This window comes from Gigantopelta aegis, chromosome 13 (assembly GCF_016097555.1).
Source record: "Gigantopelta aegis isolate Gae_Host chromosome 13, Gae_host_genome, whole genome shotgun sequence".
Taxonomy (NCBI): domain Eukaryota; kingdom Metazoa; phylum Mollusca; class Gastropoda; order Neomphalida; family Peltospiridae; genus Gigantopelta; species Gigantopelta aegis.
Window position 1 is genome coordinate 23,407,989 of NC_054711.1, and position 27,733 is coordinate 23,435,721.

General features: G+C 38.1%; 1 protein-coding gene across 1 annotated transcript; it reads right to left on the reverse strand.

The window, feature by feature from the left end:
• Positions 1-689: 689 nt before the first annotated feature.
• On the reverse strand, positions 690-11,061 carry LOC121387881 (collagen alpha-1(XII) chain-like). Its single transcript, XM_041519115.1, has 5 exons — positions 11,047-11,061; positions 10,015-10,053; positions 4,173-4,736; positions 1,512-1,550; positions 690-849 (listed from the first exon to the last, which is right to left on the reverse strand). Exons 3-5 carry the CDS (start codon positions 4,657-4,659, stop codon positions 722-724), a joined length of 654 nt encoding a protein of 217 aa, XP_041375049.1. The 5' UTR covers positions 4,660-4,736; positions 10,015-10,053; positions 11,047-11,061; the 3' UTR covers positions 690-721.
• Between the last annotated feature and the right edge of the window lie 16,672 nt (positions 11,062-27,733).

The window sequence follows — 27,733 nt, forward strand, 5'->3', positions numbered from 1 at the left end:
ATTAAGTGATATATCCCCAACTCCCAGAGACGCATTTTTCTCTTTGATCGCCAGACTTACTGACGTCATCGTCGCCAAATCACGGTTGTAAAAACCGCACTCGCAGAGGTATTACGTAAATACCCGCCACATGGCCTCCGCACCTGGCTAAGTGTGTACGGTCGCGCGGAGGTATTACGTAACCAAGTGCACACGACCTTCTAACACAATTAATATCGCCACAGGCGAAAACAAAATTAAGAGCATGTACCGTCACAGGGGCCTAGTGACGTCAGTATTGCATCAGTACATGTACACACCCTTCTAGAGGCGGGGCCTAGTGACGTCAGCATTGCGTCATCTTTCGTCATCCCCTACGGCGCAGTTTGGCGGCCATCTTGGATGATGCAATAGTGAAATTGATATACCCTATAGACAGGCCCTTACTACTTTCGGGGCTCGTTTCCTAAAGCCATCTTGGAGCAAAGATCACCTTACGTGCATAAACTACATTATGCGTTAAGGTCGTGGGCCCAGAACCACAAAGACTATAAACATATTGATTTTGCTAAAACTGATAATTCAAGGGAAATGTTTTAATAAATGCGCAAGTTAACGGTCTGTCTGTTATAATCAAAACTTTAATTTGTTTTACAACGCATATTGAGTAGGGTAAGCGGCTTTAAATATATTAATCGGGCAACAAGTAGTCAGTGAATAAAACTTTATTTCTTAATTTTTACTATCGCCAAGATTTGCAACATCCGCGGTTTGCCTTACGACAAACGTATCTCGATATAATCCAGCCACCCCTCTTCTTACAATTCACCGAGCTTAAGCACCTGATAGTCCTTCGTCTGACAGGGCACGCTGAAAATAAAAACAAAGCTTTTATTTATTTTAAAGGCTAAATTTATAATAAAACTACGAATTATAAAATCTCTGTACCATTTATCTCCAATAATGAGTAACACGTGTTTGGTCTGGTTTTAACTACTTTAAAGGCTCATTTCGACTGGACGCGGCTCGTGCGTGCGGCCTAACTGTTACGGCTGAGCGCATTCTTTTTGCAGACGCACGTATCGCACGCAAAAACCATACCCACCATTTTTGTGCACATGTATATATTGTATATATATATATTTGTTTTGTATTGTGTTTTGTATATGCTGATGAGTTGTAAAACTTAAAGCTAATAAAGAATTGAATTGAACTGAATTGAAGCTAGACTCTCAAACTAAAACTAATGTATTTCAATTTACTTTAACTGAACACACACACACACACACACACACACACACACACACGCACACACACAGTCACACACACACACACACACAGACACACACACAGTCACACACACACACACAGACACACACAGTCACACACACACAGTCACACACACACACACATAGTCACACACACACACACACACACACACACACAGACACACACACACACAGACACACACACACACACACACACACACACTGACAGTCAAATATATTAAGAGAAATAAAGAGTTTTATTACCTGGTTTGTGTTTTTTCGCCTTTGCTTTTGCCTCGGTTGCTATAAAATGAAAAGTACATTGTCATACAATGAGATCTCATGGCATTTTACTGTAACAATTTTATCAAACACTCGCGCTCTCATATACACTCTCATGTGACGCTTTTCAAACTGATTCACGAACAATGTTTTAGTCAGTATCGACTGTTCCCACTAACCTTTTTATATCGATATGAAAGCAATTTAATATTCACACTCAATATGTTTTAAGCATTGCGTCATATTTGATTCTTAAGATGCAAGCGCATTGTGGAACCGTGTGCGTTTTAATTAAAGCACAATAGCCGACGATTTATAAATCAATGTGCTTTAATTGTGTTGGTAAACATTACAAAGAAGGCGTTCACATTCGAAACCTAAACTGTTCCATTCGACTGTTTTAGGTTAAACGTGTGAAAACAGTTGAGAAGCTTTTTTGGTTAAAACGTTATAACAACACTCAGAGTGACTGTAGTGGGAAAGACCCAAACTTTTAAACGTTTTAAGACGCTGGTGGGAACACAGTTTTAAAATGCTGACCGACAAGCACGAACTGATTGAACGCGCTGTCGATGTACTGGAGGCATTATTCAGGACCAGACACAAAGTACGTGCGGGGCGAAATATGGTCAGCAAAGTTGGATGAATTTGTGTACGTCGCCGTATAAGGGGCCAGCGTTGAAGGCAGACAAGCATACTCTCTGGTAGATATTCAATGATCTATGTACTTCACTCTTAATACGGTATGTCCCAGGTAACGAATCCCACGTACTTTTATAAAACTGCTTTTATTTGACACATTTTTATATCAGCATTTTTGTTATTGACAAATCACGTGAATATGAAGTTACATGGCCATCGTGGTTAAACAATGTTGTCAGTACGAAAGGTAGATTAAAAACAAATTCTTCCTGTAAATATTTCACAAGTCGAGTTGGGCAGGGATGGAAGCAGTATTAGGCAGACGGGAAATCAAAGGTTTGGGTACAACGGGGAGGGTGTGTGCTAATTAAATGTATTATTGTTTGTACGTACATGTACTTTGTGTATGGTCCCTTGTGTCATTAGTTTGCTGACTAACATTCTCATTGATTTTGTTAGCTCTCGCAGGAAACTTTTAATGCATGAATTTAAACACTGGCATATTGCCTTCCAATAAGCAAAAGCAGCTAATACACTGGTACATAATATTGGCTATCTGAACATAAACGATTTAATGGGAGGACAGACGTAGGGTACACGTCAGTGTTTGAGACATACTCATCAAAGACCCAGTACAACTCAACTTGGTGGTGGTGGTGGTGGTGGTGGGGGGGGGGGGTGTCAATAAATTAGTGTTTAGTGTGAGGTTTACAGAAACAAAATGAAATGCCTTTTGTAGAGAACATGGAAGGTAAGTCCTGTACTAAATGAATCGGGGGGGGGGGGGGGGGGGAGTGGGTAAGCATGCCAGCATCCTGCTCTAGATCTGCGCTAGGAACTATTCATTTAATGAATGGCAACAACTGACCATTGATTCACGTAATCTGGTAAAGTTAAGTAGCTGTAAGCTTACAAAGTTTCGTGTTACAATCAGCTGACATATTAGGGAAACTAGCTTGTCAAGCAGATATTCTACTGGTCAGGTCAGGTCATAGGTCTTAACGTGCACATTCAGGACAAGCTGTTGTAGCGCACGCCTGTCATGGATGCAGGTGTCGGCCCATGCCGGCTCCTCCGTCCAGGACAGGAAAGGATTTGGGGTAGAAGGTGGCGTCGTGGTAAGGCCATCGGTCTACAGGCTGGTAGGTACTGGGTTCGGATCCCAGTCGAGGCATGGGATTTTTAATCCAGATACCGACTACAAACCCTGAGTGAGTGCTCCGCAAGGCTCAATGGGTAGGTGTAAACCACTTGCACCGACCAGTGATCCATAACTGGTTCAACAAAGGCCATGGTTTGTGCTATCCTGCCTGTGGGAAGCGCAAATAAAAGATCCCTTGCTGCTAATCGGAAAGAGTAGTCCATGTAGTGGCGAAAGCGGGTTTCCTCTCAAAATCTGTGTGGTCCTTAACCATATGTTTGACGCCATATAATCGTAAATAAAATGTGTTGAGTGCGACGTTAAATAAAACATTTCTTTCTTTCTTTCTAAAATAGTAGATAGTAGTCATGTGGATAAAGGGAAAATACACGAAAAGGTGACTGAAGTTAATATTCTAAATTAACTAAAGCTGTCCATTTGGATAAAACAATAAATAAACAAAAAGCCTTTTGGTGTTGCTTTAGCTAAATTAGAAGATACATTTTCTTTAAATATGAACACATATAACGAGTTCGTAAATAGATATATATATATAATATCATAAATATTTACAAATTAAAAGACCACAATTTGGCAACTGCAGTAATATTTAATTTAAAACTTCATGTTCCGAGGATGGTGCATATAAAAGATCCGATGCTGCTAATCGAAAAGAGTAGCCCATGAAGTGGTGACAGCGGGTTTCCTCTCTCTATATCTGTGTGGTCCTTAACCATATGTCCGATGCTATATAACCGTAAACAAAATCTGTCGAGTGTGTCGTTAAATAAAACATTTCCTATCCTTCATGTTCCGATTCTTCAAGTTACTTTATATAACAAGAAAAGAGCAGAACTTACCAACACAGACAGACCGGAAGACTTTATCTCTCAACGCTCTCAGTTCACTGAAATCCTTGACGATAAATCTGTTGGCAATCACTGGTCTGCTGGCAATTCCTTCTATCTCCCTTAAATCGGTTAGGCCGATGCCAATAGAATAGATATGGATGCCTCTCCGTCTGGATTTCCTAGCCTCTGGGATTGTTTTCGCGTGTTCGATGTTCGACACTCCATCGGTGATGACCACAGCCACGTTGTTAACATTTTTTCTGTCACCAAATTTAGCTCTGAACATCTTCCGCATGGTTCGGATGCCGTCGGCTGTGTTGGTACTTCCATACGTATACGGGGTTTTTTCAATGGCTTTCAAGACCATGACCTTGGAGGAGAAAGTCTTCAGATGAAACTGGATGCTGGTGTTGGTGCTGTAGGTTACAAGGCCAACTCGGACATCTCCACTATCGATATTTGCGATTGAAAGGAAATCGTGCAGGAAGTCGCGCATTAGTTCAAAATTTGGTTCTGTGATACTGGTAGAAGCATCAAGGACAAATATCAGATCCAGCTTTGCCCCTTCACATTCTGTCAAAAGGTTTTAAAATGTGTCAAGATACGGCGTGCGATATCTATATATATATATATATATATATATATATATATATATATATATATATATATATATATATATATGTGTATGTATGCATGTATTGATGTATGTATGTACACATGTGTGTATATATATATATATATATATATATATATATATATATATATATATATATATGTGTGTGTGTGTGTGTGTGTGTGTGTATGTATGTATGTATGTATGTATGTATGTATGTATGCATGTATTGATGTATGTATGTACACATGTATGTATATATATATATATATATATATATATATATATATATATGTGTGTGTGTATGTATGTATGTATGTATTGATGTATGTATATGTATACATATACATATACATATATATATATATATATATATATATATATATATATATATATATATATATATATATATATATATATATATATCATAAAATATCTTACATTTTCAGTGCAATCAAAGTATGTGATGTTTTCAGATCACATACTTTAATAATTTGATAACTTTGCAAATTAGATGTAAATTAGTCGAGATCACGGAATTAGGTTTATTGACATTTCAGCAACCGTACTAGGGTGACACTCCATAATTGATGTATACATTCATAGTCATCAAATAAAAGCATTTCAATAGCAATTTTACACTGAAAGCTGTCCAGTGTTGTAGGGCCTCCACGAGTACTCGAGTACTCCGGCATGGATCGAGTTTAACAAGACTCGAATCCATTCACAGGACTCGAGTACCCGTAGGCCTACAAGGTGGAATACAATGAGCAACTACAATAGGGCTACAATGGACAATGTAGGACAATAATTTCAACAGTAGATAATCAACGATATAAGTTATACAATAATTATATGATCATGTGCTTGTTTCTCTTTTTGAACAGACTGTCCGTCCGTTCATCGCAACAGTTCTAAATGCAATACAATGGCATGGTTTGGTATCCACGTTCAGCGCTGGAATTAAGATACATAATGGTGGCATTTTACTTTATTTCTTAATGTCATCATCATCTAGTGTAAGTGTCAGGCACTCGAGTCTGGGTCGACCTTGACCTTCGAATACTCGAGTCCAGTATTTGGGACTCTTGGAGGCTTCAGATTATATGATAAAGAGATTATTACCCTCGTGTGTTTCGGTATCGTCAGTATCATATATTAGGAATAAAAATAATGTATTATGCTCGTTAGAGGCTCTCATAATACAATTTTTATTCCTAATATAATTATGATATTGACGATACCGAATAACACTGGCAATAACTGAAATTGAACATTTAACGTTTTAATTACCTTGATTTTTATTGTTATTTTGATATATCCATAGGGTACTGAGTTATATTTAAAGAAACAATTTTATATTTAGAATTCCATTTACAGCTCCAAGATTTGGACATAATTTTTACAAAGGGGCCGTTCAATAATTATGTAACGATCGGGAGAGAGGGGGTCTAGGAGGTGTATGATCGGTTGCAAGCGCGTTAGTTCAAGTGAATTTAATTTTTTAAGCATATTTCCCAGGCAAAATTACCCGACACGCATACACATCCCTCGAGTTTAGTTCGCCGCAGATTTCACCCTCACTTGCATTATTTCCTGCAAACGCGCCTGGTTGGGACGGGGTGGGGGTCGATAGTTAAGTGTCATTTTCAAAAACAGTGGTTCACTTTTAAAATGATGTATCAAGTGACACATGAACAATTAATTTTAAAAGAAAAATCATCAGTGTTAGATCGTTGGCTGGAGCGGGCCAAAACGAAAACCCCCAAAACCCTCAGAAACAAAAAAAATAAAAATAAATAAATAATATAAAAATAAAATCAAACCCAAAGCAACAACAAACCAACCAACCATTTAACTGACTCATTAGCTGCAACAGTACAAATGTAAACAGTATTCAATGAACCTGCACTGCTGTTATTTGCGTGATTTTTTACATATTCATAGGCTACTGAGTTGTATTTTAAATAAACTTGTCATTTTATATTTATAATTTCATTAACTGGTCCACGATTTTGACATATACATAGGCTACTGAGTTACATTTCAAAGACACTTGTCATTTTATATTTATAATTTCATTAACTGGTCCACGATTTTGACATATTCATAGGCTACTGAGTTATATTTAAGGAAACTTGCAATTTTATATTTTTTATTTCATGAACTGGTCCACGATTTTGACATTTTCATAGGCATCTGAGTTATATTTTAAAGATACTTATACTTTTATATTTTTAATTTCATGAACTGGTCTACGATTTTGACATTTTCATAGGCATCTGAGTTATATTTTAAAGATACTTATAATTATATATTTTTAGTTTCATTAACTGGTCCACGATTTTGACATTTTCATAGGCAACTGATTTGTATTTTTAAGAAACTTCCAATTTAATATTTACAATTTCATGAACTGGTCTACGATTTTGACATTTTCATCTGAGTTATATTTTAAAGATACTTATAATTTTATATTTTTAGTTTCATTAACTGGTCCACGATTTTGACATATATATAGGCTACTGAGTTACATTTCAAAGACACTTGTCCATTTATATCTATAATTTCATTAACTTGTCCACGATTTTGACATATTCATAGGCTACTGAGTTATATTTCAAAGACACTTGTCATTTTATATTTATAATTTCATTAACTGGTCCACGATTTTGACATATTCAAAGGCTACTGAGTTGTATTTTAATATTTATAATTCCATTGACAGTTCCAAGACTTTGAGATATCCATAGAGTATCGTGTTATATTTTAAAGAAATTTGTAATGTAACTTTTTATAAAAAAAAATAATTGACAGGTCCAAATTTTTTTGACATATTCATTGGGTACTGAGTTATATTTTAAAGACATCTGTCATGTTAAATTGATACTTTCTTTGATACGTCTAAGATTCTGGGGAAGGGGGACATTCGGGTAAGTTTTCAAAGAAATTTTGAAATTCAATTTAATGTAACTAGATTGGTGGGTAATGTAAACTTGAACTTCTACGTATGTCACTTAGCAAGCATTTGCAGATTAATTAACCGTTTGCCATCTTACCGTCCTCTACATCAACTATCTAATCTGGTTCTAAATACAAGTTTTTCAGGGGACAGCAGAACCGGTTATATCAACTCTTTGTAGACATAATGGTTATATCAACTCTTTGTAGACATAATGGTTATATCAACTCTTTGTAGACATAATGGTTATATCAACTCTTTGTAGACAACTCTTTGTAGACATAATGGTTATATCAACTCTTTGTAGACATAATGGTTATATCAACTCTTTGTAGACATAATGGTTATATCAACTCTTTGTAGACATAATGGTTATATCAACTCTGTAGACAATGGTTATATCAACTCTTTGTAGACATAATGGTTATATCAACTCTTTGTAGATATAATGGTTATATCAACTCTTTGTAGACATAATGGTTATATCAACTCTTTGTAGACAATGGTTATATCAACTCTTTGTAGACATAATGGTTATATCAACTCTTTGTAGACAATGGTTATATCAACTCTTTGTAGACATAATGGTTATATTAACTCTTTGTAGACAACTCTTTGTAGACATAATGGTTATATCAACTCTTTGTAGACATAATGGTTATATCAACTCTTTGTAGACATAATGGTCATATCAACTCTTTGTAGACAATGGTTATATCAACTCTTTGTAGACATAATGGTTATATCAACACTTTGTAGACATAATGGTTATATCAACTCTTTGTAGACATAATAAACATCATAGGCGTATGGGCTCCCATTTTTTGTAGTGGGCCCATTTTTGTAGGGGGGTGGTAGATTGACTTTGCCCGAATTAAACGAAAATGCTCGAATCTGGATAACAATAATTATTCATATTATCATCACTGGCAAACAGCTATTTATGGTTGCAGGCGAATCACTACGCATTTGTACATGAATTATATATACTGTGGGCAGAAAATGTTTCAGGTAATATTTCTATCTTTTTAGTCCGAATTTGATGATTTGCTGAAACCTGAAGGGGGGAGGACACAGTATTTCACGCGAACCGCCATTCGGTTCGCGTTTCGGTAACGCAAAATTAAATTTACGCGAACCGCAAATCGGTTACGTCGTGACCTGTAGACGTTCAGAAATGAAAACTTGCAAACTTTACGATTACAGGAAGTTTGCAGTTGAGTATTGTAATTTCAAGACCCTAAAGTTTAACTAGTATTCCGGCAAATGTTTTAGACTGATTTTTAAATACGTGATGCGCAGCAAACCAGTAGACAATGTTATATTGCAACATTTCATTTGTAGCATGCGACCAATCTAAACTAAATGCTCTGTATAGAGTCGAGCCAAAGTTTTTAAAGAAATGTGCACGGACCGCTGGGGACGGCTGAATTATGTACTGCTATTTTATTTCTAAAGGAATATATATTAGACATACTATTTTACAAATGTTGAAAACGGATTTAATGTAAACAGAAATCCAAACATGTCACACAAGTTGAAAAATACTATCATCGCATAATGAGCTTTAAAAAACAAAACATTTGTTACGTCACTGTAGTATAGAAGTACCATCGATAAAATGGAAGTAACTTTGTCACCGCAAGACGAGAGAAGGAATCTGGAAATGTATCTATTTTGTTTCAGTACTGGGGCTGATATTTCTTCCTTTTGCAATATTGTTAACTTTAGCAAGCATTAAAGAATCTGTTTTATAAAGTGTTTTCTTTTGTATTTTGTTTTAACTTTATGTTTGAGCTGAAAATTATGTATTTAAAATATAATTTCAACGTAACATTGAGGTTAAGCCACAGGTTACGCAAATATAATTCATGTAACTGAACAATTACCTCAGATTTTGAAATCTTGTCGCCCGGGTGGTTGCCCCCTGTCTCGTACGCTTCAGTGATTCAGTATTTAGCTTTCTGTGATTGTTTTTGCTTTACTTTATTTATCCACGTAAAAACCAAGTGAATCGACTTCCGGTTACCTCAGATTTTGAAATCTTGTCGCCCGGGTGGTTGCCCCCTGTCTCGTACGCTTCAGTGATTCAGTATTTAGCTTTCTGTGATTGTTTTTGCTTTACTTTATTTACATACATGTAAATTTGAATGTTAAAACGTTGGCAAATACCCATTATATAGGCTACGCCTTGTGACAAATTCCTACAGTGAAATATATTAATAGACACAACTACTGTTCAAACCACATAATACAACACACACAAATATTCTTACTTGGTGGTGGTGGTGTCGGTGGTAGTGTTGTGGTGGTAGCTGAAAATGAAAATGAAAGTACAGTATCTTAACGTGATTATGGCATTGTATCGTAGCACTTTTAGTGAATATCAAACACAATCAAACACCAAACGTTAATTTTTCACTGAATCTTTCATTTCGGTACCAATAATTGTTCTTTGTGTTTTTTGCATCTTGGTAGTGTGCTGATTAAAGGTCAAAGAGATTGCAACGTGACATTCTTATGAAATGTGTTTTAAAATATTCAACATGGCGTCCAAGATGGCTGCCATAATACACAACTCGCAATATCTGATATATATTTCATCACTTATGGCAACATTGTTAATGTCTATGACTGAAGCTCAGAGAGATGCACACGTGACACTCTTTCGGTGGTGGTGTTGCTAAAAATTAAAATACAGTAACATAACATGATCATGGCATTGTATTGTAACCATAATAAAAATAAAATGCATAAGCTTACACAAATAGTCTGTTTGCCAAACCCTTATTTTAGGCTGAACCTTGTATTTCGATACCCACAACTGTTCTTTACGGTTTTTGCATCTTTGGAAGGTGCTGATCGAAGGTTATAAGCGTGGCACTATTTTGAAATATTCAAAATGGCACGCAAGATGACTGCCAAAATACACAGCTGGTAATATTTCTAATGTTTTATCGCATATGACAATGTTTTAGGGCTCGTGGAATTAACGTAGAACTACCCCCACCAATCAAGGCAATGCAACATCATTTAAAACTAAGATGGCCGCCACTGTAACAACCAGAACAAACAAATTCCAATTTATTGCATTTTAAAAATATTGTGATGTTAGTGAAATAGTTTTATTGCCAATGAATTAATGTATAACAACGTCGTGCTATTTATATTTATTGTGTACTTTTCTCGCTTGTGTTAAATGTATATACATGTGCATTGACTTTTAGGCTACGCTTGCTACGACAGTTAAATATATTTATAGAAATAAATTTTGTTTCATAATATAATGTAACAAAGAGTTTACTTACTTGGTGGTGGTGTTGGTAGTTTTGTTGTTGGTGGTGGTGGTGGTGGTTTTGTTGTTGGTGGTGGTGGTGGTGGTTTTGTTGGTGATGGTGGTGGTGGTTTTGTTGTTGGTGGTGGTGGTGGTGGTGGTTTTGTTGGTGGTGGTGGTGGTGGTTTTGTTGTTGTTGGTGGTGGTGGTGGTCTTGTTGGTGGTAGTGGTGGTGTTGGTATTATCAGTGGTTTTGTTATTGGTGGGTCAATTGGCGGTAGAGTCACCATTGGTCCTGGAGTGCTTCCTGAAAATGGGGAGAAAAAACGAGTCAGAGAGTAATCATGACAATATGATGTAACAGTATTAGTTCATATCAAACACTGGCGCTCACACACACACACACACACACACACAAACACACACGATTCATTCTCCTAGAATTAAAAGTTTTTTTTATTTAACGACGCCACTAGAGCACATTTATTTTTTATCTTATCATCGGCTATTGGACGTCAAACATATGGTCATTCTGACACTGTTTTTTAGAGGAAACCCGCTGTCGCCACATAGGCAGGCAGCAAGAGATCTTTTATTTGCGCTTCCCACAGGCAGGATAGCACAAACCATGGCCTTTGTTGAACCAGTTATGGATCACTGGTCGGTGCAAGTGGTTTACACCTACCCATTAAGCCTTGCGGAACATTCACTCAGGATTTGGAGTCGGTATCTGGATTAAAAATCCCATGCCTCGACTGGAATCCGAACCCAGTACTACCAGCCTGTAGACCGATGGCCTAAACACGACGCCACCGAGGCCGGTCTCTTCCAGAATGTGTAACTTTGCATACTAGCTCCTTTGTAAATATAAAGTATGGTGTTTTATGGTCATGTTTTATCTCTGGGGTCAGGTAAATGTATTTCAAATTCAAGCAGCGATCTTTACATAGGATTTTATTTTCATTTATTTTTTATTTCAACATCCAGTTAAGATTCAAGCAGGCTGTCCTGGGCACACACCTCAGCTATCTGGGCTGTCGGTCCAGGACAGTTGGTTACTTGTTAGTTGTTAGTGGTTCGCGAGAGAAAAGAGGGTGTAGTGGCCTTACACCTACTCACTGAGTCGTTAAAACTCGCTATGGGTGGGAGCCGGTACCGGGCTGCGAACACTGTACCTATCAGACTTATGTCCGATGGCTTAACCACAACACCACCGAGGCTGGATGGTATTACTTTTATCAAGTGTTGTTGCTTTGTGGGGGTTTTCCAGAACAGGGTTTGGTAGTTGGTCAACACCATAACAGATGATGGGTCATCGAAAATTCTACCGGCCTCGGTGGCGCAGTGGTTAAGCCACCGGACTACAGGCTGGTAGGTACTGTGTTCGGATTCCAGTCGAGGCATGGGATTTTTAATCCAAATACCGACTCCAAACCCTGAGTGAGTGCTCCGCAAGGCTCAATGGGTAGGTGCGAACCACTTGCACCGACCAATGATCCATAACTGGTTCAACGTTTCTCTGTCTCCTTTGCCGATGGAAGAGCACGTGTGTACAGGAGACTCCATGAACGGTACACTGACGGATGTGTGAGGGAACGTGATCGGTTTGGCGGCGGTTGTCTGATGGTATGGGGGGGGGGGGGGGGGGGGGGGATCAACTGTGATTTCAGGAGTGATCTCATCATTGTCCACGATGCCCTTACAGCCCAGCGTTATGTTGACGTTATTCTAAGACCAGTTCTCCAGCCACTTTTGCGCCGTTACCGAAGACCAGGAGGTCCCCTTCTGTTTCAACAAGACAATGCCCGTCCACATACTGCAAGAATTACCCAGGCATTCCTGCAACAAGCCGGTATCACCGTTATGAACTGGCCCGCCGCTTCTCCGGATTTCAACCCAATTGAACACATGTGGGATGAGTTAGGACGTCGTGTACGTCATCGCCAGCCACCACCGCGTAACGTCGCTGAGCTTGCACAGGCGTTGCAGGAGGAGTGGAGGAACATTCCTGTGGCTTATTTGAGATGTTTGTGCCAATCCTTTCTCCGTCGTCTTCACGCATGCTCGCGGGCCAATGGTGGACACACCAGATACTGACCTTGATATGGGGGGTTGAACTTTTCGATTACGAATGCAACTCGATTACTGATGATAACTGGCCATGTTTCCATGTGAATGTATCTCATGGATACCAGTCATTAATGTCATATTACATTATCCATCAATTCATTAATAGTGTGTCGTTATTTGCAATGAAAAGTTGTTTTTGTATTTTCATTGTGTTTCAGTATATGATTAAAGGAACAGACCCTAGTTTCAACCCGTGAAAAGTAAGACTTAAGTTCATTTAATCTACAAACCTGTAACACATTTGGATAAAGATACAACTGAGTGAAATATAAGTCTGTGACTTTGAAATGGTGATATATCTTCTAAAAATAGACTTAAACTCCACTCCTTAACTGTTACTTCTCAGACGTGCGTGCGTTTTTAAAAATATGTGAAATGTATCTTGTGATATTAAAAACACCAGGATGACAAAAAACACTTCGAATGTGCGGTAATGGATAATCTAAACAATAAAATCAAAGTGAAATATGATTTCAAATACGGCTCTAAAAGTAAAAAAAAAACTAAACAACTTAATGTTTAAAAACTAGGGTATGTCCCTTTAACATTTGATTGACCTTTGTGAATGACTATCAAGCAGTGCCATAGCAGGACAATGTTTGTGAATGACTATCAAGCAGTGACATAGCAGGACAATGTTTGTGAATGACTATCAAGCAGTGACATAGCAGGACAATGTTTGTGAATGACTATCAAGCAGTGACATAGCAGGACAATGTTTGAGCTATATCTTCAAGGATCACAAAAAAAGCTTCCAATTCCTATTCAAATCAGAAGCTGGATATAATTACAGGTTCGTCTAATTAAAATGGCAAAGTTAAAAGTTCGTTTTGTTTATCGACACCGCTAGAGCATATTGGTTTACTAATCGGCTATTGTATGTCAAACATTTGCTAATTTCGACATATGGTCTTACAGAGGAAAGTCGCTACATTCTTCCATTAGTAGCAAAGGATCTTTTATATGCACCATCCCATAAACAGGATAGCACATACCACGGCCATTCATTTATAAACCAGATGTGGTGCACTGGCTAGAACGAGAAATAGCCCAATGGGTCCACCGACGGGGATCGATCCTACACTGATCGTGTACGTCCCCTGCCCCTAATCTAAAAGGCAAAGTCATTCCGATACGAACTGAATGTTTGTTTAACAATACCTCGGCACATTTAAAACTTAGTTCATATCTATTTAAAGCTACTTCATATCTAACTTGTAGTTATTTAAATATGTTAACAATTCCGTAATGGATGCATGTTACGGTGTTGACATACTTTGTGTTCTTTTAATAAAAAATCTAAATATTTTATACGTGATGAACATTTACTAATTCATATATCTGAGTAGTCCACCAAAGAGCAAAACAGCATGAACATATTTCATTTGTTTTAAGAAGGAACACACAGGAAGCTTCCAGTTGTGACGAAAATATAAGGTTTAAATTCAAGATGGCTGCTAACCAGCCTGTCAGAATTCTTGGATCCATCAATTTTTTAAATTAGCGAATTACTATACCCATTTTGCACCAAATTCCTATCTCCTATGTCGTTCAAAAGCCAAAATATGAGCAATTGATGTTTTGTTATAGTGGCCATCTTGAAATTCAAGATGGCGGCTGACCGGTCAGTCAGACTTCATGGATCCATTAATTGTTGAACGTTTTAGACCAAAATACACCTATATACAACAGTTCACACTTTCTGCCAGAAGTGAATTTTTTTTCGCATATCTACCCCACTAATATAGTAGTCGGAACAAGAAAGTAGCAATGTATCGCATATGACATCAACTAAACAAAGGGATTCATTTATAACAAGCTCTTGATACTTGAAACATAGCATCATCATTTAAATCTGTATTCCTATTTTACCTCAAACAATAATTTATACTTCAAATACAAAGTTTTATGATGCAAGGAATTCAGTTCTCCACTTTCGAATACATAGAAAGTTTATCATTTCTTTAATCCAAAATGGCTGCCGAAATGATTGCAAAATCAAGCAAATGACCATGCTGTATGTTTAGCATCACCTAAAACCATCATTTTGATATCAACTGTTACATTTTAGGGTTTAACAATCCTTGTTTTAATATCTGCAAGTACAGTTGCATGACATAAAAAAGTAAAGTTTGTTTTATTTAACGACGCCACTAGAGCACATTGATTTTTTATCCTATCATTGGCTATTGGACATCAAACATATGGTCATTCTGACACTGTTTTTAGAGGAACCCGCTGTCGCCACATATGCTACTCTTTTACGACAGGCAGCAAGGGATCTTTTATTTACGCTTCCCACAGGCAGGATAGCACAAACCATGGCCTTTGTTGAACCAGTTATGGATCACTGGTCGGCGCAAGTCGTTTACACCTACCCATTGAGCCTTGCGGAGCACTCACTCAGGGTTTGGAGTCGGTATCTGGATTAAAAATCCCATGCCTCGACTGGGATCCGAAACCAGTACCTACCAGCCTGTAGACCGATGACCTAACCACGACGCCATCGAGGCCGGTTTGCATGACATGGACGAAATAGTTGAAATGAGCTTGCTAAGATGTGTGCTACATGGACATATGCACCCGAATAACAAGCGAATGGTGTCCATACTTTATCATTCCCATGTTCTACTTAATAAGGGATACTAGTCTATACTTGATCATTGTATTTTGTCAAATATGACAACTTATTTCAGAAACTGTAATTCGTACAACGCCAATATTTCTCATCCAACAAGGCAAATTAGTATACGATACTGACGTTAAAAGAAACTATTCCAAATGGTAGTTAAATATGTTTGTGCTTTTATTGAATGAAATGTTGTCAAATGTCAAAAACAACATGTTCATTAATATATATACGTATGTTGCGTTTTCTTTAATAGTCTCTCACAGTCTTGGTATAGTGCCTTTTGGACATCAGTATCGTATCATTCGGCTATGCCTGCAAATGATTGGTCGTCACAAAAGTAACTTATAAGCATTTGTTCGCAGGAAATAAATAAAGACAAAAGGATTGCTGCTCAACAAAATGTAATTTATTTAGAAAATTAACTGTCAAACGATCAATGACCTAATGGAAAGAAAAGAAAAAAAGAAATGTTTTATTTAACGACGCACTCAACACATTTTATTTACGGTTATATGGCGTCAGAATGACCTAATGGTGTAAACAAAGAAGATTTTGATGATTACATTCAACCACTCGTGTTCTCCTCAAAAGATAGCCCGAGTACTCTACAGTTCAAGAGCTAGACGGACAGTTGTATGGTTATCATAAGTGTACGAGACGGGGAGAAAATCCTGGAGAAAGTCTTAAAATTCGGGCAAAAACAATAAAGAAATTCGGGCTAAATTAGCTAGCCTGAACACTGTTCACCATGTATTTTCACAATTCTACCTATAAGATTAGTTATAATCCATATAAAAATGAGTGGCGATTCGTTTGCAACCCTATATAGTGGTTTGGCAGAGTAGTCCAGGCAGTTTATGTAAATTTGCATTTTATGTAAATTTGCATTTTTAAATTTATTTATTTATTTTTGTGCTCAAGTCAATAAAATGTATTTCGTTTTATTCTTAAGGCTATCCAGAATCAGAAATCCATTGGTAGCATTTTTTTTCGGTCATTTGATCATGGCAGCCATAATGAAATTCAAAATGGCCATCATTTAGGGTATTTTATATATATATATATATATATATATATATATATATATATATATATATATATATATATATATATATATATATATATCTTTACTCGCAGTTAACATAGAAACACAATTTTTGTGCCTATTTACATTTTTGAGGTCAATGAACTCCCTAATAACATTTTGTTTAGCCATTTGTACATAACCGCCATCTTGAAATTCAAAACGACCGTCATTTAAATATCTTTTTTATATATCTTTACTCTCAGTTGACCCACAACAACAATTTAAATATCTCTTTACATGTATGAGCTCAGTGAATGAATTTGTACAAAAATAAAATTGTTGTCTGACCAAGGCAGCCATCTTGAAATTCAAAATGGCAAACATTTTAATATATATTTTCATATATCTCAACTCCCGGTTAACATAGAAACACGATATCTTTTGTCTATGTAGATTTTTGTAGTCATGCATTTATTGGTGACATTATTATAGTCATCCAATAATGACAACCATCTTGAATTTCAAAATATCCACCATTGTAATGTATTTTTCATATATCTTAACTCCAGGTTGACGTAGAAGTACAATTATTTTCGTCTAAGGACATTTCTAGGATCAATGAATTAATTGATGACATTTTTATAACCATCCTACAGTCACGGACACCACCTTGAAATTCAAAATGGCAGCCATATAGAAATTCAAAATGTCCATCAATTTAATCATTTGGCAAATAATTTCCCTCCTAGTCCACATACATTTTATGTTAAATATTTAAAATATTGCGTTACTAATGACTTCATATTTTAGATTTTAAACTAATTAAATAGAAGTAAACATACCAGTTGTAAACTGTAATACACAATTAGCCAAACGTTATTTGTTGTATACAAAATGGCTACAGCATTTAGTATCTGTTTAATACAATGTTGTTTAAATTAACAACTTTTTAATAATTTCAAATGCCCTACATATCTGAAAATTGGGAATCTTTGTCTACCGTGTGGTAGTCAGCCATTCCGCGTTTTCGCTAGGGAAAACCCTCTGACTTAGAGAGCGATCAGAACCGTACAAATGTCCTTGTAACGCTCGGGCGGCAGAGCACACGGGCTACCCAGAACATAGCATAATAGCTACAAAACATGTTCGCACTCAAAGGGGGGATTTTGTGTTTAAAAAGCCACAACAGATTAGCCCGGTAGATGCATGGTTTCTGAGAAGCTCAGAGTGTGTTTACAATTGATGAAAGAACGTTATACTTAAAGCCACAAAAGATTAGCCCGGTAGATGCATGGTTTCTGAGAAGCTCAGAGTGTGTTTACAATTGTTGAAAGAACGTTATACTTAAAGCCACAACAGATTAGCCCGGTAGATGCATGGTTTCTGAGAAGCTCAGAGTGTGTTTACAATTGTTGAAAGAACGTTATACTTAAAGCCACAACAGATTAGCCCGGTAGATGCATGGTTTTTGAGAAGCTCAGTGTGTTTACAATTGTTGAAAGAACGTTATACTTAAAGCCACAAGAGATTAGCCAGGTAGATGCATCGTTTCTGAGAATCTCAGTGTGTTTACAATTGTTGAAAGAACGTTATACTTAAAGGTGTAGACCCTAGCTTCAACTCGTGAAAATGGACAAAGTTCGGTAAGTTACAAACCTGTAACACATTTGGATAACGTCACAAGAGAGTGAAACAAGAGTCTGTGAAGTTGAAACGGTGAAATAGTGTTAAAAATAGACTAATACTGTCCATAACTATTACTTCTCAGAAGCACGTGCGTTTTAATTTTTTATTTTTTTTTAATGCATTTTGTTGTATTAGAAACACCAGGATGATCAGAAACACTTCGGCTGTACGGAAATGCATAATCTAAACAATAAAATATAAGTAATGTTTTATGTCAGTGATCATAAACGGCTCTAATAGTGAAAAATATTCCTTAAGTGTTTAAAACCTAGAGTCAATTACATTGTCAATTTTAGTAAATGCAGTGGGGTGGGGGTGGGGTAGTTGTCCTGCGTTTTTTTGTAGCTCAAAATGGATTTTTATAATATGTGAAATGAAAAGGCGACTTACTTGTAATATCAGGCCCGACGAGTCCCGTCAGGCAATCTTTCAGCCGCAGTTTCAAACAATGTAACTCGGAGGTCGCAATCACAATTCTAGCAAACAAAAACAAAAATAAATCAGTTACCGTAAATCCCTCAACAGGGGTCCAGGTTCAGTGTCGTAGGCAGGATTTTGTATTGTATTGGGGGAGGGGGGGGGGGGGGCACCTGTGTAGTGGGATATGACACAGGAACCTTTTTAATGTTATTAATAAGCGAAAAGGTAAGAAATCCGCCCCCCCCCCCCCCCCCCCCCCCCTCTTGGCTACGCCACTGTCTAGGCTTCTGTTTTGTTTCTTCTTCTGTTTTCTTAAAGGGACACACCCTAGTTACGGCTATTTGTTAAGCATTACGGCATTGTTTTTCGCTATTAAACCCCATTTTTCACAAATAAAATTGCACTTTACTTACATTTTATTATTTAGAATACACATTTCCATTCACCTGAAGTGCTTTTTGGTAATCCTGATGTTTGTAAAACCACGAAATTCATTTTTTGCATTTTTTCACAAGACGTGCTGTCGAGAAAAAACCGTTAAGCAAGCGAGGTCCAATCTATTTTTAGAGGGGATATTTCCATTTCAATGTCACAGACGTTGGTATATCACGTGACCGTTATCATTTTGGTTCGGTTTGTTTTCTCGTGCACGGTTCGCGCAATCAACATCCGATTTGTTGCTGTTCATTTGTGAGATTTTTCTTCACAGTTCGTGAACATTTTCAGTAACAATAAAGTTCAGACAAGTAAGTGTCTCAATACAAAACGTTACAAACCCTTAAAACCAATAATTTTGCTAAGTCTTACGATATCTGGAGAGGGGATACAACCAGGACAGAACAGTTGGAAAATGTCCAGGAGAGGTGAAACGAACGCACCCCAAGTCTGTGAAATTTGTCGTGACGTAGGCATTGTTGTGCTTCGAGCGACATCTACCGGTGACTTAGAATACTAACTTTCAAAATTATTTCAAGCAATTGGGACATGGGGATTCCCATGGTGTTTATCGATATAAAACCTGCTTTTTCACTCCATTTTATAACAACGTGATCTAAGTGTGTTACAGGTTTGTAGATTAACCAAATTATAATTTATTTTCGCTGGATGGAACTAGGGCGTGTGGCTTTAAACAATTACGACAGTTGCACAGTGATTTAACACTTATCTGGAAAATAAAATACACGTAAACCATATATCTGAATGTAAAACATATCTACCAATGCGATAAACGATTAATGTACAAAACTGCGATCCTTCTCGTATTTATATGACTAATAACTTTCTACAGGTTTGTAGATTAACCAAATTATAATTTATTTTCGCTGGATGGAACTAGGGTGTGCGGCTTTAACGCTCTGGGGGCCTGGACGTAGCCCAGTGGTAAAGCGTTCGCTTGATGCGCGTTCGGTGTTGGATCGATCACCGTCGGTGTGCCCACTGGGTTATTTCTCGTTCAAACCACCGGCCTCGGTGGCGTCGTGGTTAGGCCATCGGTCAACAGGCTGGTAGGTACTGGGTTCGGATCCCAGTCGAGGCATGGGATTTTTAATCCAGATACCGACTCCAAACCCTGAGTGAGTGCTCCGCAAGGCTCAGTGGGTAGGTGTAAACCACTTACACCGACCAGTGATCCATAACTGGTTCAACAAAGGCCATGGTTTGTGCTATCCTGCCTGTGGGAAGCTCAAATAAAAGATCCCTTGCCGATAATCGGAAAGAGTAGCCCATGTAGTGGCGACAGCGGGTTTCTTCTCAAACTCTGTGTGGTCCTTAACCATATGTCTGACGCCATATAACCGTAAATAAAATGTGTTGAGTGCGTCGTTAAATAAAACATTTCTTTCTTTCTTTCTTTCAAACCAGTGCACCACGACTGGTATAACAAAGGCCGTGGTATGTGCTATCCTGTCTGTGGGATGGTGCATATAAAAGATCCCTTGCTACTAATGGATGACTGTAGCGGGTTTCCTTTCTAAGACTACATGTCAAAATTACCAAATGTTTGACATACAATAGCCGATGATTAATAAATCAATGTGCTCTAGTGATGTCGTTAAACAAAACAAAGAAACTTTGACTATTCAAACTGGGTGTGTGTAGCTCAGTAGCTTGAGTGACCGCTAGAGGTGCTTGCGTTGCAGGTTCGAACCACCTTGTGGATCCATTCAAATTGTTTTGTCTTTCTTTCCAACCAGTGCGCCACAACTTGTCAAAGTCCTTGGTATGTGCATATAAAAGATCCCTTGCTGCATTAGGAAACAATGTGGTGGGTTCCTTCTGATGACTACTTGTCAGAACTACCAAATGTTTGGCATCCAATAGGCGATGATTAATTAATCAATGTGTTCTAGTGGTGTCGTTAAACAAAAACAAACAAAAAAACTGTTCACAAATAAGAAATCATTTGTTGTTATTTGTGGTCACATATATGTCACGTGGACAGCTTGGTATATAAGATGCACCTTTTACTTATAAACAATTCAGACTATTAAGGGGAAATACTATTAAGTCAAAATTTAAAAGTCATTACACCTTGAAAGTTTCACATATTATATATATATCCTTATATTATTGGAATGTCCAAAAACAATCAAGTGTCACTGGATAAAACTATGATCCACGGACCATAAAGTGAATAGGTGCATTTTTCCATTAGTTCATTCATTTCAACTTATTTTAGTGTTTATATCTAATTAAGGTTCAAGCACGCTGTCCTGGGCACATACCTCAGCTATCTGTGCTGTCTGTCCAGGACAGTGAGTTAGTTGTTAATTCTTACTGGTCAGTGAGAGAGAAGTGGGTGTAGTGGTCTTACACCTACCGTCTGAGTAGTTAAAACTCGTTCTGGGTGGGAGCAGGTACCGGGCTGCGAACCCTGTACCTACCAGCCTTATGTCCGATGGCTTAACCACCAAGGCCATTAATAGCACCATCCGACAGACAAGGTAGCACATAAAATTGAAAATCATTGTCGCCAAGCGGGCCAGCCTTACAAATCTTACTGACCCTTCTCAAATTCAACTAGCCCTCCAGTTATCACATTGAAATCTAACTGCACAGCCAAAATAAAAACTAGAATATTCTTTGTTGAATAATAACCATGTGCTCACCGTATATCGTCCGTTTTCTTCAAAAGGAAACCGATTAATTGGCATGTAACTTCATAATGAATACAGTTAAAATTCATATAAAAAGATGTTCTTAAGTTTTAAACCTATACCAACTCAAATAACAGGGTTTTAAAAAAAAAGAAATCCAGTATAAATAAAAATAATTCTTTGCAAATTACCATTAAATAATAATGATTAAATCTCATTTTTAATACAAGGGTGAAGACAAAATGCTAGAACAGACGAGGTATACAGCTTGACTTGCATTGTCTCTGAAGTAAAAACAAATAATGCAATACAAAGAGAACAAAGGTAAAACTGCGCGTGCTTTAGTATATAAACCTAGTCTCGGGGTAGCAGTCCTCTTTGTGGCGATGCAAGAGGGATGAAATAAACTGGCGATGCAAGAGGGATGAAATAAACTGGCGATGCAAGAGGGATGAAATAAACTGGCGATGCAAGAGGGATGAAATAAACTGGCGATGCAAGGTGTACAATCACCAGTAAAAGATTTTATCGGGAGTGGCTGTCCTCCTGTAGACGAAGCACGGACACGTGTCCATGTAATTTGGATATTATAAATGCTACAGTTGTAGGCTACTAATAAAGTAAATATCAAAAGAAAAATAAATTTGTAAAAAAAACTTTTTTTTTATCGAAATATACGATGTATTTTGTTATCATATTTTTACAAAGCATAAACACGTACTTATTGTTAGATCTTGATTTTGTTCCAGAATAATATACACTAATTAAATACGATTCCTTTTTTATTATAACATTGAATAACACTTGTCAAATAGTAGCTATATTAAATAATTATGGCGTATCCAGTCCTTTCTAATAAGCCGACGACTTCCAGATTTTAAAAATACATGCAATGTCTTCAATACATTTTGAGCCGGGCGAATGCTAATTTTCAACCCTGGTCAACCCTGGTATCATATCACAGCCTTTGATATACCATTCGTGGTGCACTGACTGGTACGAGAAACAGCCCGTGTCATCAGAAAAACAGATAACTTAAACAAAAACATTCGTCTCAAATAAAAGTAAAGTTTGTTTTATTTAACGACGCCACTAGAGCACATTGATTTTTTATCTTATCATCGGCTATTGGACGTCAAACATATGGTCATTCTGACATATTTTTTTTTAGAGGAAACCCGCTGTCGTCACATAGGCCACTCTTTTACGACAGGCAGCAAGGGATCTTTTATTTGCGCTTCCCACAGGCAAGATAGCACAAACCATGGCCTTTGTTGAACCAGTTATGGATCACTGGTCGGTGGTTTACACCTACCCACTGAGCCTTGCTGAGCACTCACTCAGGGTTTGGAGTCAGTATCTGGAATAAAAATCCCATGCCTCGACTGGGATCCGAACCCAGTACTTACCAGCCTGTAGACCGATGCCATAACCACGATGCCACCGAGGCCGGTCGTCTCAAATAAAGTAATTGTTTTCTACTAGTAAATTAGATTATTTCGTTGTAATGTTCTTTTATGAGTATATACTTCACGGTATTTCAGAGCAAAGTTAATAAATAATTTTGGCGGAAAATCGCTCTTTTACTCGAGTGTGTAGCTTTATATTTACCTTTCCTGGCAGGTGCGCTTTCGTTTGCGTCCTTCCGAGCACACGAGGAAAATGCCGAGAAATAAAACGGAAATCAACAAAAGCTTCATTTTCAGTTAATGAACAGCTATTGTCGCAGAGATGACGAACAAACGTATTTATATATGAAACTAAGGCGTGTTTTTCGAAATTATTTAAAATATACTCACGTTGACATCCATTAAAAGTCTAATAAATACGATTTTGTGTAACACATGTGCCAGTTTTATAACAAAATTAAATGTCTCCGGTCTCATAAACGTATAGAATGTCGCTCATACTAATGGTTGTATAACGGGGCACAGTTGTTCAAAGCATAGTAAATCAACCATGGGTGAGTCCAATATTTTCCTTTTAATAATTTATGCACAAATACAAAATAAATTTGATTATGTATTGATGCCTAAATCAAGCTTCAATATTATGCCATCAATTATAATTTGATTATGTATTGATACCTAAATCAAGCTTCAATATTATGCCATCAATTATAATTTGATTATGTATTGATACCTAAATCAAGCTTCAATATTATGCCATCAATTATAATTTGATTATGTATTGATGCCTAAATCAAGCTTCAATATTATGCCATCAATTATAATTTGATTATGTATTGATACCTAAATCAAGCTTCAATATTATGCCATCAATTATAATTTGATTATGTATTGATACCTAAATCAAGCTTCAATATTATGCCATCAATTATAATTTGATTATGTATTGATACCTAAATCAAGCTTTAATATTATGCCATCAATTATAATTTGATTATGTATTGATGCCTAAATCAAGCTTCAATATTATGCCATCAATTATAATTTCTAATGATTCGGGCGGGACAGTGGCCCAGTGGTAAAGCGCTTGCTTGATGCGCGGTCGGTTTAGGATCGATCCCCATCGGTAGGCTATTTCTCGTTCCAGCCAGTGCTCCACAACTGGTATAACAAAGGCTGTGGTATGTACTATCCTGTCTGTGGGGTGGTGTATATAAAAGATCCCTTGCTGCTAATCGAAAATTGTAGTCCATGAAGTGGCAACAGCGGGTTTTCTATCTATATATCTATGTGGTCCTTAACCATATGTCTGACGCTATATAACCGTAAATAAAATGTGTTGAGTGCGTCGTTAAATAAAACATTTCCTTCCTTCCTTCCTTGTAATGATTCAGTTATTAATTTGTATTAACCACTGATTAAGCTAACTACAGTTGAATAAGCGACTTCAGAGTCATACAAATAGGTGCGAGGGTAGAGGTGTGGGAGGATAGAAGTGTGCGAGGGTAGAGGTGTGGGAGGGTAGAAGTGTGCGAGGGTAGAGGTGTGGGAGGGTAGAGGTGTGGGAGGGTAGAGGTGCGAGGGTAGAAGTGTGGGAGGGTAGAGGTGTGAGGGTAGAAGTGTGGGAGGGTAGAGGTGCGAGGGTAGAAGTGTGGGAGGGTAGAGGTGTGAGGGTAGAAGTGTTGGAGGGTAGAGGTGTGGGGATAGACGTGTGTGAGGGTATAGGTGTAAGAGGGTAGAGGTGTGAGGGTAGATGTGTGTGAGGGTATAGGTGTGAGAGGGTAGAGGTATCAGGGTAGACGTGCGTAAGGGTAGATGTGGGCAGGGTAGACTTGTGTAAGGGTAGATGTGTCAGGGTAGAGGTGTCAGGGTAGATGAGTGTAATGGTAGAGGTATGAGGGTAGACGTTTGTAAGGGTAGAGGTGGGCAGGGTAGACGTGTGTAATGGTAGAGGTGTCAGGGTAGACGTGTGTAAGGGTAGACGTGTTTAAGGACAGAGGTGTCAGGGTAGACGTATGTGAGGATAGAGGTGTCAGGGTAGACGTTTGTGAGGGTAGAGGTGTCAGTGTAGAGGTGTGAGGGTATACGTTTGTAAAGGTAGAGGTGTGAGGGTAGACGTGTGAGAGGGTAGAGGTGTCAGGGTAGACGAGTGTGAGGGTAGAGGTATCAGGGTAGACGTGTGTAAGGGTAGAGGTGGGCAGGGTAGACGTGTGTAATGGTAGATGTGTCAGTGTAGACGTGTGTCAGGGTAGACGTGTAAGAAGGTAGAAGTGTCAAGGTAGACGTGTGAGAGGGTAGAGGTGTCAAGGTAGACGTGTGTAAGGGTAGAGGTGTCAAGGTAGACGTGTGTACGGGTAGAGATGTCAAGGTAGACGTGTGCGAGGATAGAGGTGTCAAGGTAAGGGTAGAAGTGTCAAGGTAGACGTGTGTCACGGTAAAAGTGTCAAGGTAGACGTGTTAGAGGGTAGAGGTGTGGGGATACACGTGTCTGAGGGTATAGGTGTGAGAAGGTAGAGGTGTCAGGGTAGACGTTTGTAAGGGTAGAGGTGTCAGTGTAGAAGTGTGTCAGGGTAGAGGTATCAGGGTAGAGGTGTGAGGGTAGACGTGAGTGAGAGTAGACGTGGTAGAGGTGTGAGGGTAGAGGTGTGAGGGTAGACGTTTGTGAGGGTAGAGGTGTCAGTGTAGATGTGTGTCATGGTAGACGTGTATCAGGGTAGAGGTGTCAGAGTAGAGGTGTCAAGGTAGACGTGTGTCAGGGTAGAGGTGTCAGTGTAGACGTCTGTCAGGGTAGAGGAAGGAAGGAAGGAAGGAAGGAAATGTTTTATTTAACGACGCACTCAACACATTTTATTTATGGTTATATAACGTCGGACTCAGGGTAGAGGTGTCAGGGTAGACGTTTGTGAGGGTAGAGGTGTCAGGGTAGAGGTGTCAGGGTAGACGTTTGTGAGGGTAGAGGTGTCAGAGTATAGGTGTCAAGGTAGACGTGTGTCAGGGTAGAGGTGTCAGGGTAGACGTGTGTCAGTGTAGACGTCTATCAGGGTAGAGGTGTCGGGGTAGACGTTTGTGAGGGTAGAGGTGTCAGAGTAGAGGTGTCAGGGTAGACGTTTGTGAGGGTAGAGGTGTCAGAGTAGAGATGTCGAGGTAGACGTGTGTCAGGGTAGAGGTGTCAGGGTAGACGTGTGTCAGGGTAGAGGTGTCAGGGTAGACGTTTGTAAGGGTAGAGGTGTCAGAGTAGAGGTGTCAAGGTAGAGGTGTGTAAGGGTAGAGGTGTCAAGGTAGACGTGTGTCAAGGTAGAGTTGTCAAGGTAGACGTGTGTAAGGGTAGATGTGTCAAGGTAGACGTTTATGAGGGTAGAGGTGTCAGAGTAGAGGTGTCACGGTAGAGGTGTGTAAGGGTAGAGGTGTCAAGGTAGACGTGTGTCAAGGTAGAGTTGTCAAGGTAGACGTGTGTAAGGGTAGATGTGTCAAGGTAGACGTTTATGAGGGTAGAGGTGTCAATGTAGACGTGTGTGACGGTAGAGGTGTCAAGGTAGACGTGTGAGAGGGAAGATGTGTGTCAAGGTAGACGTGTGTAAGGGTAGAAGTGTCAAGGTAGACGTGTTAGAGGGTAGAGGTGTCAAGGTAGACGTGTGTCAAGGTAGACATGTGTCAAGGTAGAAGTGTCAAGGTAGACGTGTGTCACGGTAGAGGTGTCACGGTAGACGTGTGTAAGTAGGTACCAGCAACAGCACTGTAAACCCTGTGGACCTGGTTAAATTACAATAAATAGACCATTTTTAATTGCTTATATCTTGCTTTGTAAAGTACTTACTGGAATAAATTATATACTGTAATGTACATGCATTATTGCTCTTTTATGTGGTATTTCTTATTTGTTAGTTAATGCAATATATATGTGATATATTGTGTTTGAAAAAGACCATGTATCACACGTCTTCAAGCCTTTTGTTTCACACCGCCCGTTGAGATTTGACTATCCTAAAAGTTGCGAGTGCATTCAATAGCCTCTAGCATTTTCCCTGTTCAACCGAGAAAAAATCTAAAAATAGCACTGTACAGAGCAGAGCTTCTTCTTTATTTTCGTACTAAATACGCATAATTTTCATTTTTTTTAATTATAGTAATTAGTTTTTATAAATAAAAAAATAGTTTAAATCGTTATTATAACAAAACTATTTGTAAAAATCGCGATACATTGGGTATTAATACAATCATCATCCATTTATCTTTCTAAAACATCTACGAAACTGTGGCTGTGTACAGTGGGGCAAATACGCGAAGCTATTTTTGAAACCCTATTCATCGAGCACGTGGTG

What these genes read in the sequence shown, in the direction of transcription:
- LOC121387881 (XM_041519115.1), bottom strand. Translation starts at nt 4,659, where the DNA reads ATGCGCGACTTCCTGCACGATTTCCTTTCAATCGCAAATATCGATAGT. An exon ending in CTTCCGGTCTGTCTGTGTTG is followed by an intron (nt 1,551 to 4,172) that starts GTAAGTTCTGCT and finishes TTCATTTTATAG; the next exon opens with CAACCGAGGCAAAAGCAAAG. An exon ending in GGCGAAAAAACACAAACCAG is followed by an intron (nt 850 to 1,511) that starts GTAATAAAACTC and finishes TTTTATTTTCAG; the next exon opens with CGTGCCCTGTCAGACGAAGG.